We start from the raw sequence: 18068 nt of genomic DNA on the forward strand, positions 1-18068 counted from the left end.
TTTCTTTTATATATAAATATATATATATATATTTAATTACTAGCTAAGTATTCTAATTCCCCATGTAGGAGGTTTTCCCCCTCTTACCATGATTTGGTTAATTAATACTATGGTGGGACCCACCATAGCCAAGGCCTTATTAAAAAAATTCTTAAGGTTGGAACTTAAGGCCTCTAATTAACTAATGTCCCAACCTAACCTCTAAGCTCACTCTTAAGTTATTAATTTAAGCCACAAACAAATATTGAAAGAGATTAATAAACAACATAAAAAAAAATAAAAAATCTACACATACACTAAGGTACAAACTTGGGCCATTACAATTTGTCCCCTTGTTTATAGTTGAACATATTCTCATACAAATCGTAAGTTCAGGAAATATTTTTCTCTTGCGAGAAGCTCTCTCTCAAATCTTCCCAAACACCTTTGCCAAGGATGTGGGACATGACATTGGTAGCAATGGATGGTTCTACATTGCTTCACGACCAAATTTTAATATCGGAATTCTCATGCATCCAATCATCATGAGCAGTAATGGTAGCAGGATCCTTATGATCAATAGAGGGAGGATCATCTGAGATATACTTCCCATCTTCCCTTTTGCATGAATATAGGCCTGTGCAGCTTGGGCCCATAACAGATAGTTAGACACACCACTAAGTTTAATGATGGTAATCTGACTTTGTACATTATCGGAGGGAGGCTTAGGATCAGCCATCTATAATCAGTAAACAGGGAGCAGAAACCAAATATTAATACTGAAAGCAATAGAATAATATATCAGTACCACAAACAGTGGAATAAATATTGATCTGGAGGAGAACCAGTAGCTGGTAGCAGCAAACAACCAAAAAAACAGTGCACTATCAGTTTGGGTGATTTTTAATAACCCACAGTCAGCAGGGAACAGGGGCTGATATAAAGGTCGAAGTAAGGACTCAGTTGGTAGAATGAATCCCCAAAAAGTAGTGCCTGATCAAGTGGACAGATCAGTTGTTATGAAAGAAAATTTCAGGTCTGAAAAAGAGCCTGAAAACAGAGCATCCACAGGTACAGTGAAGAAAACCAGTAACAAGAGATCAAGCCATCAGAAAATCCTGAAAACAGGATCAAGTCCCCCTCCAGGTAGGTACAATAAGCCAACAAAAAATCAGAATCATCAACTGGTAGAGTAGGAGGCAATAGCTGTTGGGAAACATGTCCACACTCCTTGCCATGTTTTGGTGTTAACAAACAAACATACATCTTTAACTTGATTGTTAAAGTGTGATTAGCTTGAAGAAACCCTTAGAAGATCAAAGGTCGAATCAAGACATGAAGCTTAGCTTAAAGACATGAAACAGCAAACAAGAAGGAAAGAAGATGAAGGGCTAAAGAATGGAAGAATCAAGTGAAGAAGAAGATCACTAGGACAGATTAGTTATTTTTAATGTAATTTGTAATTTCCACATACTTATATGCACTCACTTCATGCATGTGCATTGCATCATATTAGAATGACCATAGAGCATGCTTGAGTAGGTATGAAAAATTTCTAAGTGGTGTGGAACACACAGTAATCTAACTCAAGGGTATTTAGGGAATCTTAAAGTTAGTATCAGGAGATGAAACCTTCATAGAAGTTGTAGGAAATTGAGTTGTGAGTCCAACACAACTGATCTCAAATCAATCCAAGGTCGGACCAAAAAAGTTAGAGTCAAAACACTGGTGACTGGTCAGTATGACAGAGCATGTCATGTTGACGGTCGACCGGCTGGAAGCCCCGGTCGACCGGAACCAACCGAGACCATAGGCGGTCGACCGACTGGAAGCTCCGGTCAGGTCCGAGACCATAGGCGGTCGACCGGCTGAAAGTCCCGGTCGACCGGTGCCTGTCTGGAAGTACTCCAACGGCTATTTTTTTGCCTACAACGGCTCTTAGCGGTCGACCGGCTACTAATGGCGGTCGACCGGTATACCCAGAATATGTCTGTTAGAGCTTGATTCCCTACCTAAAATGCTTCACTAAGTTCACCTATAAATACCCTAATCACTCTTAATTAGTTATTGATTAAGAAAGAGCTTAAAGAGCATTATTGCAAGCATTAGAGAAGTTTATTCCACTTGAGTTATTCTGTTACACAAATCCCAAAGAAGAGGCTTCAGTCTTAATCAAAGTCCTCTACTCTCTCTTGTGCAAGTCAAAGCCGTAAGAGAGGACTTTACATAAGGTGCATCATTCATCATTTATTATTCACTCTCATTTGCACCATACTTGAGGTATTCCTCTTATTCCACTATTTCTTTTCTGTTTTTATTTACGATTCTAGACTGTACTTAGGATTGTAAGGATACTCTTATCCTAAAAAGAGAAAGGTCTCTCTCTACCTCTAAAAGAGATTGTGAAGGCGTCTCTCTGCCTGAAAAGGAGATTTGTAAGGATACTCTTATCCGTGAAAAAGATTGTAAAGGTTTTCTTCCCTACCTACTGTACTGAAAGGGAGAGCTAGTGGAATACCTTACAAGAGGATTCTTGTAGGGAGTGGACTAGACTCGGATTGAGTCGAACCACTATAAATCTTGTGTTGTGTGATTGTGCCTATTTTATTTATTCCGCATTGTTTTAAATTACAATCACACTTGTGTTCTTTACATCGAAAAGAGTTAAAATTTCACTAGTATAACCTATTCACCCCCCCTCTAGGTTATTTCAATAGCAACCTCAAAATTTGCAGAAAATAACTTTAGAATCTGGAACTGCAGCAATTAGTTGGCAGAAACTGACTTCCAGATCCAAAGACCTTCATGAAAACCACAGTAGTAGTAGAAAAAGACCCTGTTTGTTCTTTATATCATCATAAACTAGGTTAGAAGCATGTAGGCAGCAACCAGTCCTGTAATGGACTATCAAAACAGTGATCGAATAAAGAGAGATTACCAGGTATTAAACTCTGAGACCATGTAACAGTATCAAGGATTAATAACATGTAATCACGTAAGTTGGAGAAGAAGTGAGACCGGGACTGCCAGAGCTCTCAGTATCGTGCTCTAGCAGTCTCCCTTTATTCAATATATATATATATATATATATAGGCCAGAACAATTACAAAAGAGAAAGGAAACATAATAAATTGTCCTACTCTAACAGGGACATAGCAGCCTAGATTAATTAGGAAACAAATAAAGAATAAAATCTAACCGAAAAAAAAGAACTTGACAAAGCCACAAAGTGAGTCACAATAGAGGAGAAACTTTCTTAGAAGTTGTCAATTCTGTGATTGCCTTGGGGCTAGAAATTTAGTTTGAGCTCTTCACGGCATCATTACCTGTGACACTTCTTAGAGACTGAATCTGTTGAACAAATCTCATACATGGTGTGTTGATAGTGTATTGGATGTCCTATTGTCCTGTTTGAGTATTTTTTTTTTTGGGTAGCCTTGGGATCTATTGCCCAATACAGAGAGATCTATTTGGTCTCATGTTGGAAAGATGCAGCTTTGGTAGTCAGCCCACCAGCCTTTGGAATTTTTTCTTGGTGGATTTGGTGTAATTGGGATGTTAGGCCTCTGCACATAATGTGGAACCAGGAAAATTAGAAAAAATACGTAAAATAGAAAAATAAATAATAGTTTCAAAGATTGTATCAGATAATCTGGATCACTGGATCTAGATCGATATTGTTCTGGAGTGATCTGATCTGGTATTGGAGTGCTTCGTGCAGCCTACATTATTTTAATGTATTTTTTGTCTGGGTCATCCAAAATAGTGGCCTGGAATGTCTGGATCCCTCAATCCGGATCGATATTGTGTGGAATGATCCAGACTACAATACTATCTTTAAAACCTTGGAATAGAATACTGCAGTTCTACACAGTAACACTGGGCTCGGGCTCTGTCAAAGGAGTCCGTTTATTTTGGCATTTTCCTTGGCTACCTAAGAATTGAGCAATCAGCATTTGATCACTTTCAAGCTTTTCCCAATGGATCACTTGCAGTAACTCCTGATATGGAAATTTAGCCTCTTTTCTACTTCTTTATTTTTAGATGTATAAACAATTATTTTGGGTAGTGAAATTGTATGGCACTATGATATAATTACTTTCTGTCCTGAATTTTTACATTTTTCTCGTTGTTACTTTTCTTTCAGGTCAATTTTGAAGATAATTGTAAAGGCTTTCTTGAGGTTGCAAAGGTCTGTCAAAGTTCCTTTTCTGACCAATCACACCAAGATCATCAAATGCATGCTGGACTGGTTTTTTCCATGGATGAAATTTTGCGTTGTGTTAGTTTTGCATGGATCAAATATTTCTTTGGCTTCCATATGCTTCCACAGTATGGAGCAAAACTGTGATTGCTGATAGAATGGGTTCTCTCTCTTCTTCTTTTTTCAAATATACATTGGGTTCTGGAAGTTGCAGATTCTTATTTCCATGTGTACTCTCAGAGTCATGGTTTTCTGTTTGTGCTTTTTTATTGATTCCTTCAAAAGTTGTGAAGTTATTGTTCTGCAATTAAATGGATCTCAAATGCATTTCAAAGTTGATTTGTTAGTTATTCTAATTAGGAGTACAGATACATTAGATATGCATTTTAGGAAACATTTTTAGATACATGTTTAAAGCTATCAAGAAACTGCTAATATATAAAATTAAAACTTATTTAAATGCATAGTAGTGCTAAAATTATAATATCTAGATGGTATTACTGAGCTATCTATTGTAAAAATAATGATAATATGATCAATCCTTGCATTTGAATTTTCTCTGTATCCATCCAAGAGAAATTGTGAAGAAACTATTATCATTAATAACAATTTTCATTGACGAGCCTCAAAATTGAGGAAAATGAACAGAAAAGTCTACACATAAGGGCCATGAAACTTCTTCTCCCTTATCATGTGCCGTCTCAGTGCATGGATGCCCATGGGAGGATGATCCTTTCGGGCATTGCTTACCTTCCAATACTTTTGGCTTCGTGGTTAAAGCATGGATTCATGGTAGGAGAGATCCAGTGCTATGATACTTCCAGAGTCCAATTTATAAAAGCAATAGTTGTGCATTTCCTTCCATTACACTCTTTAATTTCTGAATAGGGTTCGATTAACGGCATTCGCACTCTCTCTGTTTTATTTTAAAAGTAAAAAAGAATAGTTGAAAAAGATGGTTGACATACTTTGAAAAAGATGGTCTGTCTCACTATCACCTCTGTAGTGTAGAATTGTAACCAAAGGTTCATTCACCCTTTACATATTAGGGGTCACACCTCTCAGAGAACATTCCAAATGGTCCAAGAGTTCATTGGAAAGCATGGGTGAGGGGTAACAATGGCTTAGAGGAACTGAGCTGAACAAGGTCTTTGCGGGAAGCAGGCTGGCTTCTTTGGCGTCGCCATGAGAGTGGGGGAGCAAGAGACGACGCAAGGATCAGAGGGCTGGGGAGCCATCTTGTAGAGATGAGGCGGGGTTATCGACTTGCAATGTCGAGGCAAGGGTGTCAACTTGCAGCGTCGAAGCGGATTCAACTTGCAAAGAGGGAATATGGCAAACGAGTGAAGGAGAAGCTTCCAGTGGGTTAGGTTTCAGGGTCACGAGAGAAGAAGGGTTGGGCTGGATGGGATCAGCTCGAGGGGTGGGGGGACTGGGTAAGAGGGGTTTGAGTGGATGGCCAAAGGGGGAGGGGTAGACCGAGATGGTTTGATGAGCCAAGGTGGTTGAAGGGGCTGGGACAAAATGGTTATGGCTGGTCGTGACTTGATGGGCCATGACAGGGGGACCAAGGATATACACAGATGGGTTCAACGAGGGGGGGGGGGGGAAGGGGTAAGATGGGTAAATGTTGATTAATAGGATGAGGGTGGAGGTCTCAAGGGGGGTTGGTGGAGAAAGTTTGTGAAGTGGTCGAAGGTGAGGGGGATTGAGGGTGGTTTGGCAGGGTAGTAAAATGAGGGGTGTAGGGACTTCTCTAGCAACAAAGGGACGGGTGCACTGTGGTAGTAGGAGATGGCAGAAGCTATAGGCAACCCAGGTGGGGTATCGTCCTCCATACGCAAGTTAAGGGATCTTAGCACCTCGAAATAATTGTGTCCCATGGTCAAACCTTGAATGACCGACAGATCTTGGAGGAATCATCATCAGGCTTGGATTGACCTTGGCTTCTATGAAAATGATGATTCCAGCTCCATCTCTGGCCATGGCTAGGGTTGCGAGATATAGGAGTAGCAATAATGTTACTGTGGGGTAGATGACCCTACCAAAAGGAGATGAAGTCAAAATTTTAGTTGCCTGCAAAGGGAGACCTTGTTCAATTGCAAAGGTACAAGCTTTGACGAGGTTTGACACTTTAGGGGTGCAAGATTTTGTGTGGTGGTCAAAGACCTTGCACACCAAAAATTGAGGAGGAACCAATCATAGAAGACGTTATGTTGGAATGGAAAGTCGTTGTCATTCATGATGATCACTGAAGTAAGAGTGAGAACATATCTTAGAATTTTTTTGAGATTCCCCCCCTCTCCCTCTTCCTTAGCTCTCCATCTCTGACATCCCATCGGCGGCTGGGACCTCCGGAACTCTTCCCTCTGAAACCTGCACCCCACTTCCTCCCCCACAACACTCCTCTCCCTCACCACCCCTTCCTCTCCAGCCCTTCACCTTTCCATCCTCCCCTGCTAGACCTTGGACCTCAATTATCTGATCCTCCTCCCAGCCGGCCTTTAATGCTAGTCACCCCCTCTTCTTTGTGTCACCTTCTTTCCAAAAATCCACCCCCTTAGTCTTTGCCCCCCTAGCTTGCTAGAGCCCGAGATCCACAACTAGAGACATTGTCTAATTGGGAAGTTTGTTGGCAGTCGCCCCCCCTTCAACATAGTCAAGCTCCCCCCTAAAGCAATGGAATCCTCAGAATGAGACTTCTACTTTCATGCTTGAAAATGGTACTTTTGTATTCAAGTTCACTGATGATAATGATAAGTCAAAGCCCTCGATGATGGACCTTGGTACATAAGGAAGAAACCCATCTTCTTGTGACCTTGGGACCAGTACACCTTCAACAACATGAAGCTCTCCTCCATCCTATCTGGGTTAAGTTTCCAAACTTCCCCCTCCATTTCTAGGGACCAAAAGGGTTGAGTTTGGTTGGTTCTATCATTGGTAAACCTCTTTTTCTCGGACTTGAGGAAAAGACCATGGACAGGCTTTCCTTCACTAGAATTTGCGTAGAGATCAACGCTGAGCAATCCCTCCTTTCAACTGTAAAAATTTCGGATGGTGAAGGATTTTCTTTTGATCAACGGGTATTGTATGACTGGGCTCCCCCCTATATACTCTGCAAAACCTTTGGTCATTCAACTTCTAGATGCTTGGTCCACCATCGTGTTGAGACCTCTCTCATGCGATATGAACTCTCAAAGACACTCCCACCGCTGTTGTTGAATCTTGTCGTCCTTCGCCAGCCAATCAAGGAAAAAGAAGACTTGTTGTAAATGTTGCTTCAGGAGTCGTATGGCTGCCCCCCGGCCCAACGAGGACAGGCCTATGTCCGCTAGTCCCTCTGCTAGCAACCCCTTGCCTATTGGTATCAATCGATTCTCGGTTCGCTCCATTACTGGTTCTAATGATGGTAGTGACTCGTCACACTCTGACGCTGATTGCTCCTCTGGGTCTGCTTTTGAAAACCCTAAATGCTTTGTGATGGGGACATCAAGACGTACAACCGAAGGAAGAAGAAGACCCAACCTTCTTTGTGGTTGGAGGATTAGAAGGAAGAAGAAGAAAGAAGAAAAAAAAAAAGGGAGGCTCGATCCAGCCTTCCCAGCACTGGATCGAGTCCTCTCCTTCCTTTCTTTGCCAAGATTGTGTGGCCCCCACCAAATCTGATATGTTAGTAGTTTTATTTCCTAGGATTTTGCCAAGATTGTGTGGCCCCCACCAAATCCGATATGTTAGTAATTTTATTTCCTAGGATTTTGTTTATTTGAGTCTTTAAGTCAATTAGGAAACTAAGTAAATATCCTATTGATTTCTTTTTAGAAATTTTCTTTGTTTATGAAATAGCATTCCTAGAATATTCTTTTCTTTTTAGTAATTAGTCTCTTATTTATGTAAGGCCATTGGCCACGGTTCCAAATTAATGAATTTAATGAAAGAAAGCCAAAAGCTGCGTCTCTCTCTCTCTCACAATTCTCTCTCTATCTCGTCTCTCTCTCTCTCACGGCTCTCTCTCACATTCTACTTCTCCCTTTCTCATCCTTCATCTCTTTTTTTTCTGTTTTCTGTCTTTCCTGTTGCTACTGCCCTATTGCAGAAATTATTCACCATCATTAGAGATTATCTCCATCGAGAAAACCCCTGACTGGGTTGCTGCTGGAACTTCTCCAACAATCGGGACTGCTGTTCTTTATTAAGTAGGTTGGACTGCAACTCTTAATTTTGGAGGACTTCGACTTCTTCTTTTCTCCTCAGACTAGGACAACAAGAAGGTAAATTATTAAACTAAACCCCTCCCACCTCCATTTATCCCTGTTATATGTTGCATCCTATTAACATTGAAACCAACCTTTGCCCTTTTGTTTATGCCTATTTTTACCCATTGTTTTCAGACGTTTCGTCACTGTTATATCTCCAAAACCCTTGCTGATTTTCTATTTTAGTTGCCTGCTAGAGGACATTGATTGTTTGCATATCTTATTTGGTGTCTGGATTGATTTGTGCTGAACCTAACATTCGTATGACTTTTGTTCTCTTCCCTATGTCCCCACTTGAAGCTTAAGTAAGAGTTTGTGTTTTTCTGCCTAGATTATTATTGCATTTTTTGTTACTTTGTTTATTAGTCTCATTCTATTTTGCATGTTTAATCTTGTTTGCTAAGTTTCTTTTGTCCTATCTACCCAAGTCCCTTGAGTTAACCCTACCTAGTTGGTTAATCTTGTAGGAAACCTAATCACCTACGAACTCCCTACATCATCTTGGTATCAGAGCCATGGTTTTGTCTAGGTTTAGGGTAATTAGGTACTACTGTCCCTTGTTTACATGTCTTACCTTTTGAGGTCTAGTCTCTGTCACCATCTGTTCGTGGTCGAGTCTGAGCTAAGAGAGCGATACCATAGATTAGAGGACACCCTTTTCTTTCTTAAGTTGGCGGGACCAAATAGCATTGGACGCTATTACCTCCAAAAGCATATACTTGAGAGGGAGATTTCTGACCTCAAGATTGAGAGGGCTAACTACTTGTCTCAATTGGAGACTCTAAGTAGACCTTAAGTCTTTGGTGGCAACCGTACCATTGGCTGCCCATCTCCTTATGTCCACTCGTAGTGGTAGAGTATACCAGGATATGTCTGACCCTCCTAGCACCTCCACCCAATCTGAGCAACTAGCTGAATTCATGAAAGCCATCCAAGCCATACAGGAAACACAAGCTGCCTATCTCCAAGCCCTTACCGATAAGTTGGTTACCCTCGAGACAAGTGCCCAAAACCCTGATAGACAGCAAGGTCGTAACACAACTAGCACTGAACCTAGGGGCAGGGGCCCTAACCTTGATGAAATAAATGAAAATAACCAGACTAATGGTTATGACCAAATAGGGGATAACTTCTAAGGCCTAAGGCGTGGTAGGGATCAGGGTAAGGGTCGAGGCCCACCGCCAAGACGCCAAACCCAATATGGAGATGATGGGGGTTATGAGCATCATGATAGGGGCTTTAATGTCAGACGGATGATTAAGGTAGATGCCCCTACCTACGATGGTCAGATTGATGCCAAGATCCTTTTGGATTGGATCAAGCAGATGGATAGGTACTTCAATTTCTACGATATGCCAGAGGAAGTCCGCCACCGATTTGCTAAGTTCAAGCTTATTGGAGCTGCCCAGGACTTCTGGACAGACCTAGAGTACCAGGAGGACCACCTAGGACTTGAGCCAATCACCACCTGGGTAGAAATGCAAGAGCGGCTTAAGAAGGAATTTTTTCCTATCACTTATAGGCTCCAGTGGTTGAATGAAATGAATACCCTGAAGCAAGGGAAGTTGACTGTGATCGAATACATGAGCAAGTTCAATGAATTGAAAATTAGAAGCCGTATTTGGGAGGATGTTGAGCAGACACTATCCAGATTCCTTACCGGGCTCAACTCCGAAATTCAATCTCGTATGGCACCCCACCTGGTGTGAGACGTTCCACAGGCCTTCAGGATAGCCCTTGAGGTGGAATCCTCCATGAGAACTTATTCTCAGAGGAAGAGCTTCCAAGCTGGGGAGTCCCAATTTAGAAAACCACCCCAAGGCTCAACTGGATTCCCAAAACCCCCTGATGCACCACAGCGCCAATTTGACAACAAGGGTAAAGGAATTTTGGGAGAAGCACCCAAGAGTAGTGGGCAACAACAGTGCTTCAAGTGTCGTGGGTTTGGTCACTTCTCCAGAGAGTGTCCCAATAAGAATCTTTATGTAGGAGAGCAGACCCCTGAAGAAAGTGACCAAGAGGGTTTTCAGGACCATGAGTATGAGGACCATAGACCAGATGAGACCACATCTGATGAGGACACCAAGAAGGCCGGTGACCTCAAGCTTGGCATTGTGCGTTATATGGTCTCACAACCTAAGAGTAGCGATGATTGACGACGAACTAATATTTTCATCACTTACATATGTCATCAGGGTAAGAACTGCCGCGTCGCCATAGACAGCGGGAGTTGCATGAATGTGGTCACCAAGAACGCTGTTGCTCAAATGGGCCTCAAACCTGAACCCCACCCCAAGCCTTACAAGGTTGCCTGGGTTGATCAGTCCACCATTCCCGTTAATCTGAGGTGTTTAGTTCCCCTACACTTTGCAGGATATGAGGATCGAGTGTGGTGTGATGTCCTAGAGATGGATGTTGCCCACATCATTCTAGGTAGACCCTGGTTATTTGACCGGGATGTCACCAATTACGGGAAGTCTAACATCTGTCTTTGAGTTCAAAGGGAAGAAGATCAGACTGATCCCTAGTGCCCCTAAGGAAGTTAGGGTTCCAGAACACAAGGGAAGTACATCCAAACACACCCCCACCAAAACACTCAACATTTTAAATCAACAACAATTTGAAGGAGAGTGTCACGAGTCGGGGGTGATTTATGCTCTAGTTGCCGTACAGAGTAATACCGATAGGACACTTATTCACTGAGGCTCCTAGAGAAGTGCAACCCTTGTTGAGGAAATTCGAGAGGTTATTCCCTAAGGAACTACCTGATGAGTTACCGCCTATGCGTGACATCCAGCACGCTATTGACTTAGTTCCAGGATCCTCTCTCCCGAACTTACCCCATTACCGAATGAATCCCAAAGAACACGCCGAACTCAAAGGGCAAGTGGATGAACTGTTGCAGAAGGGATTCATTAGGGAAAGCCTTAGCCCGTGTGCTATACCTGCCTTGCTCACACCAAAGAAAGATGGCACCTGGCGTATGTGTGTTGATAGTATGGCCATCAAAAAGATCACCATCAAGTATAGGTTCCCTGTCTCTAGGCTTGATGACATGTTGGATATGATGGCCAACTCTTCGATCTTTTCGAAGATTGATCTCCAGAGCGGGTACCACCAGATTAGGATTAGGCCTGGAGATGAGTGGAAGACAGCCTTCAAGACGAAGGATGGCCTCTTTGAGTGGTTAGTCATGCCTTTTGGCTAATCAAATGCACCTAGCACCTTTATGAGGATAATGAATCAAGTGCTTCAACCATTCATTGGTAAGTTCCTTGCGGTTTACTTTGATGACATCCTCATCTATAGTAAGACCCCGTCTTCCCACTTGGATCACTTACAGAAGGTTTTTCATGTGCTCTTACAAGAGAAACTCTATGTCAACCTAAAGAAGTGCACCTTCATGAGTGATCAAGTCATCTTCCTGGGATTTGTTGTGTCAGCTCAAGAGGTATCTGCTGACCCTGAGAAAGTGAGAGCGATTGTAGAGTGGCCTGAGCCAACTAACATTTATGAGGTACGAAGCTTTCATAGCTTAGCCACTTTCTACAGAAGATTCATCTACCGGTTTAGTTCCATTATGTCTCCTATCACCGGTTGCATGAAAAAGGAGTTTCAATGGACTAAGAGTGCTACGAAGGCCTTTAATGAGATTAAAAAGCTTATGACTGAAGCTCCAGTCCTGCGCCTCCCAGATTTCTCTAAGGTCTTCGAAGTGAATTGTGATGCATCTGGTATTAGGATAGGTGGTGTGGTGTCCTAGGACAAAAGGGCCACCCTATTGCCTATTTTAGTGAGAAGCTTAATGAAGCTAGGCAACGATATTCCACATACGACGAGGAATTCTATGCGGTTGTCCAATCACTGCGCTATTGGCGACATTACCTTTTGCCGCAAGAATTCGTACTATTCTCTGACCACCAAGCTCTGAGATACCTGAGTGACCAAAAGAAACTTAACCAGAGGCATTCCAAGTGGGTTGAGTTTCTCCAAGAGTACACTTTTGTACTCAAGCACAGACCTGGTGTCGAGAATACTGCTGCAAATGCACTGATCCGGGTGAACATGTTCCTTATTCACACCAATGCTAGGAGTCGGGCTAGTGTGCTACTCCAGGTAATAAGTATAGAGATTGTAGGGTTCGAGCGAGTCAAGGACCAATACCCCACCTATCCTGATTTTAGTGAGCCATTCACTTCCTTGACTGAAGGCAACCCGATCAACCGCTCGGACTACCTACTTAGGGAGGGCTTCCTTTTTAAAGGAAGCAAGTTGTGCATTCCCAGGACTTCACTCAGAGATTTCCTGATCTGGGAATTGTATGCTGGGGGAGTCGCTGGCCACTTTGGTCGCGATAAAAACCATCACCCTCGTTGAGGACCGATTCTTTTGGCCAGGACTAAAGAGGGATGTTGCTAGAGTTGTGAGTCAGTGTAGGACATGCCAGACCGCCAAACAACAAAAGCAAAACACGAGTTTGTACACTCCCCTACCTGTTCTCCATTCCCCATTCCCCATTCCGTTTGGCAGGACCTTAGCATGGACTTCGTGCTTGGTCTACCAAGAACTTCGAGAGGCCATGATTCTGTTTATGTGGTTGTGGACCGCCTCTCGAAGATGGCCCATTTCATCCCATGCTCTAAGACCTCCGATGCATCCATAGTAGCCAAACTTTTCTTTAATGAGGTTGTTAAGTACCATGGGTTACCCCTCACCATAGTGTCCGATAGGGATGTTAAGTTCACTAGTTATTTTTGGAGGACCCTATGGCAAATGATGGGCACGACGCTCCGTTTCTCCTCCGCTTTCCACCCTCAGACCGATGGCCAGACCAAGGTTGTCAATAGGAGCTTAGGGAATTTATTGCATTGCCTCATAGGGGAACACCTTACCAGTTGGGATCGAGTCCTTAGCCAGGCTGAGTTTGCATATAATAGTTCTAAGAAGTGTACCACTAGTCTGTCCCCCTTTGAGATCTGTTCAGGATACCAGCCCTGGGCACCCATAGACCTTATCCCAGTCGTGTCTAGTTCTAGGACCTCCCAGTCAGCCGAATCTTTTGCTCAGCATATACATGATTTGTATGCAGGTATAAGAAGACAGATAGCACTGAGCAATGAGCAATACAAATCGAAGGCAGATGTGCACAGAAGGCTACAAGAGTTTTAAGAGGGCGATATGGTGATGGTAAGAATCAAGCCGCAACGTTTTATTAGGGGAAAAGCAAGCAAGCTACATGCTCGTAGCACAGGTCTGTTCAAGGTACTCAAGAGGATATGTGCCAATGCGTATGTTCTTGATCTACCAGCTAGCATGGAGATCAGTAATATTTTTAATGTTGAAGACCTAGTCCCATACCATGGTACCTCAACCTTTACCCCTTTCTATCCTGATGACCTTGAAGACTTCCCCTTCAACATTGATGAGACTTCTGAGCCAAGCCAACCACTTCCCCCCACCTCATTACCACCTGTGCCTAAGGTCACGAGAAGAACTGAAGAAGTTGAGGAAATCCTTGATGAGAGGATTGTGTCCACACACACTGGAGGTTCTAGAGAGTTCTTGTTCAAATGACGTGGATGTCTGGAAATTGACAACACCTAGATCACAATGCAAGAAGTCCAACAACTCAACCCAGGCCTACTTGAGTATTACATGAGCTTTAATTCACCGGAGGTGAATTCTTCCAAGCCGGGGAGAGTTGATGGGGACATCAAGACGTACAGCCGAAGAAAGAAGAAGACCCAACCTTCTTTGTGGTTGGAGGATTAGACGGAAGAAGAAGAAAGAAGAGAAAAAAAAAAAAGAAAAGGAAGGCTTGATCCAGCCTTCCCAGCGCTGGATCAAGTCCTCTCCTTCCTTTCTTTGCCAAGATTGTGTGGCCCCCACCAAATCTGATATGTTAATAGTTTTATTTCCTAGGATTTTATTTATTTGAGTCTTTAAGTCAATTAGGAAACTAAGTAAATATCCTATTGATTTCTTTTTAGAAAGTTTCTTTGTTTGTGAAATAGCATTCCTAGAATATTCTTTTCTTTTTAGTAATTAGTCTCTTATTTATGTAAGGTCATTGGCCACGGTTCCAAATTAATGAAATTAATGAAAGAAAGACAAAAGCAGCGTCTCTCCCTCTCTCACAATTCTCTCTATCTCGTCTCTCTCCCTTTCACGTCTCTCTCTCTCACGGCTCTCTCTCATTCTCCTTCTCCCTTTCTCATCCTTCATCCCTCTCTTTTCTGTTTTCTGTCTTTCCTGTTGCTGCTGCCCTATTGCAGAAATTGTTCACCATCATTAGAGATTATCTCCATCAAGAAAACCCCCAACTGGGTTGCTGCTAGAACTTCTCCAACAATCGGGACTGTTGTTCTTCATAAAATACGTTGGACTGCAACTCTTTATTTTGGAGGACTTCAACTTCTTTTCTCCTCAGACCAAGACAGCAACAAGGTAAATAATTAAACTAAACCCCTCCCACCTCCATTTATCCCTGTTATATGTTGTAGCCCATTAACATTGAAACCAGCCTTTGCCCTTTTGTTTATGCCTATTTTTACCCATTGTTTTAAGACGTTTCGTCACTGTTATATCTCCAAAACCCATGCTGATTTTCTATTTTAGTTGGCTGCTAGAGGACATTGATTGCTTGCATATCTTATTTGGTGTCTGGATTGATTTGTGCTTAACCTAACATTCGTATGACGTTTGTTCCCTTCCCCATGTCCCCACTTGAAGCTTAAGTAAGAGTTTGTGTTTTATCGCCCAGATTATTATTGTTTTTTTGCTACTTTGTTTATTAGTCTTATTCTATTTTGCATGCTTAATCTTGTTTGCTGAGTTTCTTTTGTCCTATCTACCCAAGTCCCTTGAGTTAACCCTACCTAGTTGGTTAATCTTGTAGGAAACCTAGTCACCTAGGAACTCCCTACATCACTCTACTACCTCTACTGCCCCATTTGAGATGGCCTTGTCTCCTCTTTCGGCTCGCCAGGCTCTAGCATCACTGCCCCTACAACCTATTGCCCCTTTCGGCTCTGGTTTGCTCGAAGTCCACGCTACCTCTTTTCACCTGTCAATTGATATTAATTGTCCTCTTCTCCCCTCTCTCCCTTTAACCTTACATCCTAACCAGCCTGACCATACCACATCACAATCTATCCCCACTGAAACCTACACCTTATCAAATCCATCCGTCTCTTAGTTAACCATTTGATCCAAACCAAACAAACAACCCACCCTCTTACCCACTTGGACCTGAACCACCCGAACCCCCCTTTTGGGTTCGACCCTCACTAGTCGTCCTCTTAACCTGCTCGCCCCCCTCTTCCCTACTCGATTGTACCTATTCTCCCTTGCCTTCTCTTTCTACCCTGAATTCTTCCCCCCTCGCCTGATGTTGCTATGCTACCTCCATTGCTCTCCCTGTCTGGGTCCGACAACCCCACCTTGCCACTTTAGTCCCTGACATGGATGGTGCCCTGTTGGCCGCTTTACTGTATACTCATCCTATCGTGCCTGCAACAAAGCACATTGCTACGAACAGCACCAATGTTGATTCTAGGCTTTCTTCCAAAACCCCTACCTCTTCCCCTTCCACGTCTAGTGGCCTCCTGCCTCTCCCCTGGCCTTTGGAGGTCTTCCTGTTCCCTGTGGAACTCCGACGCTCCCCTTTAAAGCTTCTTTGGTCATGCCTTTGACCAGGCCTTTTGCCACTAATCGTGTTACCTTAGAAGGACTCCTCCGGTCCTCAAGTCCCTTGACCTCCATGTTGTTGGCCCCTCTAGCCCCCCTCCTTCCATCGATATTTTAGCCCTCCTGGACCCACATTATGCCATACTAGATCTCCCTTAGGCTCCCCCCACGTTTTTCGACACAGGCACGGTCATCCCTGCTACTGATGGCCAGCCGCTTATTGAGATTGCTACAATGTTGCACAGTTCTACCTCCATCCCTTTTGCTACTGCTCCGCCAAGGAAAACCAAATCTTTCTAACCCCCTTCTCGTCCTCCCCCTCGAGGTTCTATCCCTAAGAAGGCATTTGCTCCCTCGCCCTCCCCCCTCAAGGAAAGCCATCGGCAGCTTCGTCCCAATCCTTTTCCAGCCTCTCCAAGGCCCCCTCCTGCTCTCCCGAGCATTTGCAGTGGCCCCTCCACCTTGAAATGACCAATTGGATCATCTGGAATGCCTATGGGCTGAACTCCCCGGCCAAGCATTCTTCCATCTGTTCCCTTCTCAAATCCTCCCATGCTGCCTTCTGGAAACCCGTGTCCTTGAGCCTAATGCTCCCTGTATTATCTCCTCTATAGCCCCTTCTTGGTCCTCCCTCTCCAATTACTGCCATTGCCTTAATAGCCACATCTAGATCCTCTGGAATCCACTCCTCCATATCTCTTGCATCTCCTCCTCCTCCTCCCAATCCATGCATCTCTCCATCTCCTCTCCCTTTGGCCCCCACCTTGGATTCTTCTCGGCTATCTATGCCTGTTCACTTCTTTAGTCGGGTCCCATCCTTGGTGTCTCACAGGGGATTTCAATGTCATTAGAGCACCCAATGAGAAGATTGGTGGGGATCATATTGATCTCGAAGATTGGTGGGGATCATATTGATCTCCCCTCCATTAAAGCTTTTAATGATTGCATTGATGCCATAGATGTTAATGATCTTCCCTGGTCAGGATCCAAATTTACCTAGGCTAACCCTAGGAGTAGCCCAGCCATAATTGCTTGCAAGCTTGACCGAGTTTCATCAATGAAGCCTGGCTCGATATTTTTCCCTCCCATGCTTCTTTCGACCTCCCAGGCATATCCAATCACTCCTTTGTCTCTCCCTTCTTATTCTCCCTCTCATCTCCTTTGGTCCCAAGCCCTTTAAGTTCTTTGATATGTGGTCCCTTTACTAAGACTTTCTTCCCTTAGTGCAGGAGGCTTTGGCCATCCCTGTCCAGGCTCGTTCGTCCCCTCTCATTGCCTTTGCGAAAAAACTGAGCAATTTCAAAACAGCTCTCAAGAGATGGAATTCCATTTCCTTTGGCAACGTCTCCTCCAATGTCCAGGCCTGTATGGATGATGAGCACATTTATGTGTGAATCTAGGGTAGTAAAACATTCATTTTACATATTTAGAATGGAGCTACCTTGGGTTTTACTCTCTTTTTGCAGGTTTTATATTTTCAAGGCCTTAAGGACTATCGGGCGCTATATCTTTAATTTTACACATAAAGAGGTCCTATTTCTTTTCATGGTTACGAAGAGGACGAAATTCTGAGCAAGATAGACGTGTTCAATTAAAAGTACACATTCGTTTGGTCACCCGTACAAATGATTATTCTTTTCAGGCCAGAAAAAGAATAATGGATCAGAACTGAACCGAGATGCAGAACCAGCCCGTTTGCAATTGTCTCAGAGGTACAAGGAATACTCCAAATGCCAACAAGGATCGATGGACCACATCCTTAAGTGATTGAAGATTTGTTTTTGGTAACAACAACTACCTAGTGTAGTTGGTGAGCTATGGTGTGCAAAATTCCCTTGCTCACCAAGAGGTCTCAAGTTCGAATCTCATGGTTGTTTTTTTTAGAGAATTTTGTTGAAGATTTCCTGCTTTTCACTCACTTAAAGCACTAAGGGCATGGAGGG

At 43.2% G+C, this 18068-nt stretch overlaps 1 protein-coding gene across 1 annotated transcript in view; it reads left to right on the forward strand.

Annotated features, from left to right (window-relative positions):
* The window catches only part of LOC122091802 (exocyst complex component SEC6), an 87182-nt gene that overhangs the window by 53013 nt on the left and 16101 nt on the right, over positions 1 to 18068 (forward strand). The window contains exon 11 of the mRNA XM_042661950.1: positions 4127 to 4171. Coding sequence (XP_042517884.1) covers positions 4127 to 4171 — 45 coding nt within the window. The remainder of the gene's footprint in view (positions 1 to 4126; positions 4172 to 18068) is intronic.

This window comes from Macadamia integrifolia, chromosome 10 (genome assembly GCF_013358625.1).
Source record: "Macadamia integrifolia cultivar HAES 741 chromosome 10, SCU_Mint_v3, whole genome shotgun sequence".
NCBI lineage: Eukaryota > Viridiplantae > Streptophyta > Magnoliopsida > Proteales > Proteaceae > Macadamia > Macadamia integrifolia.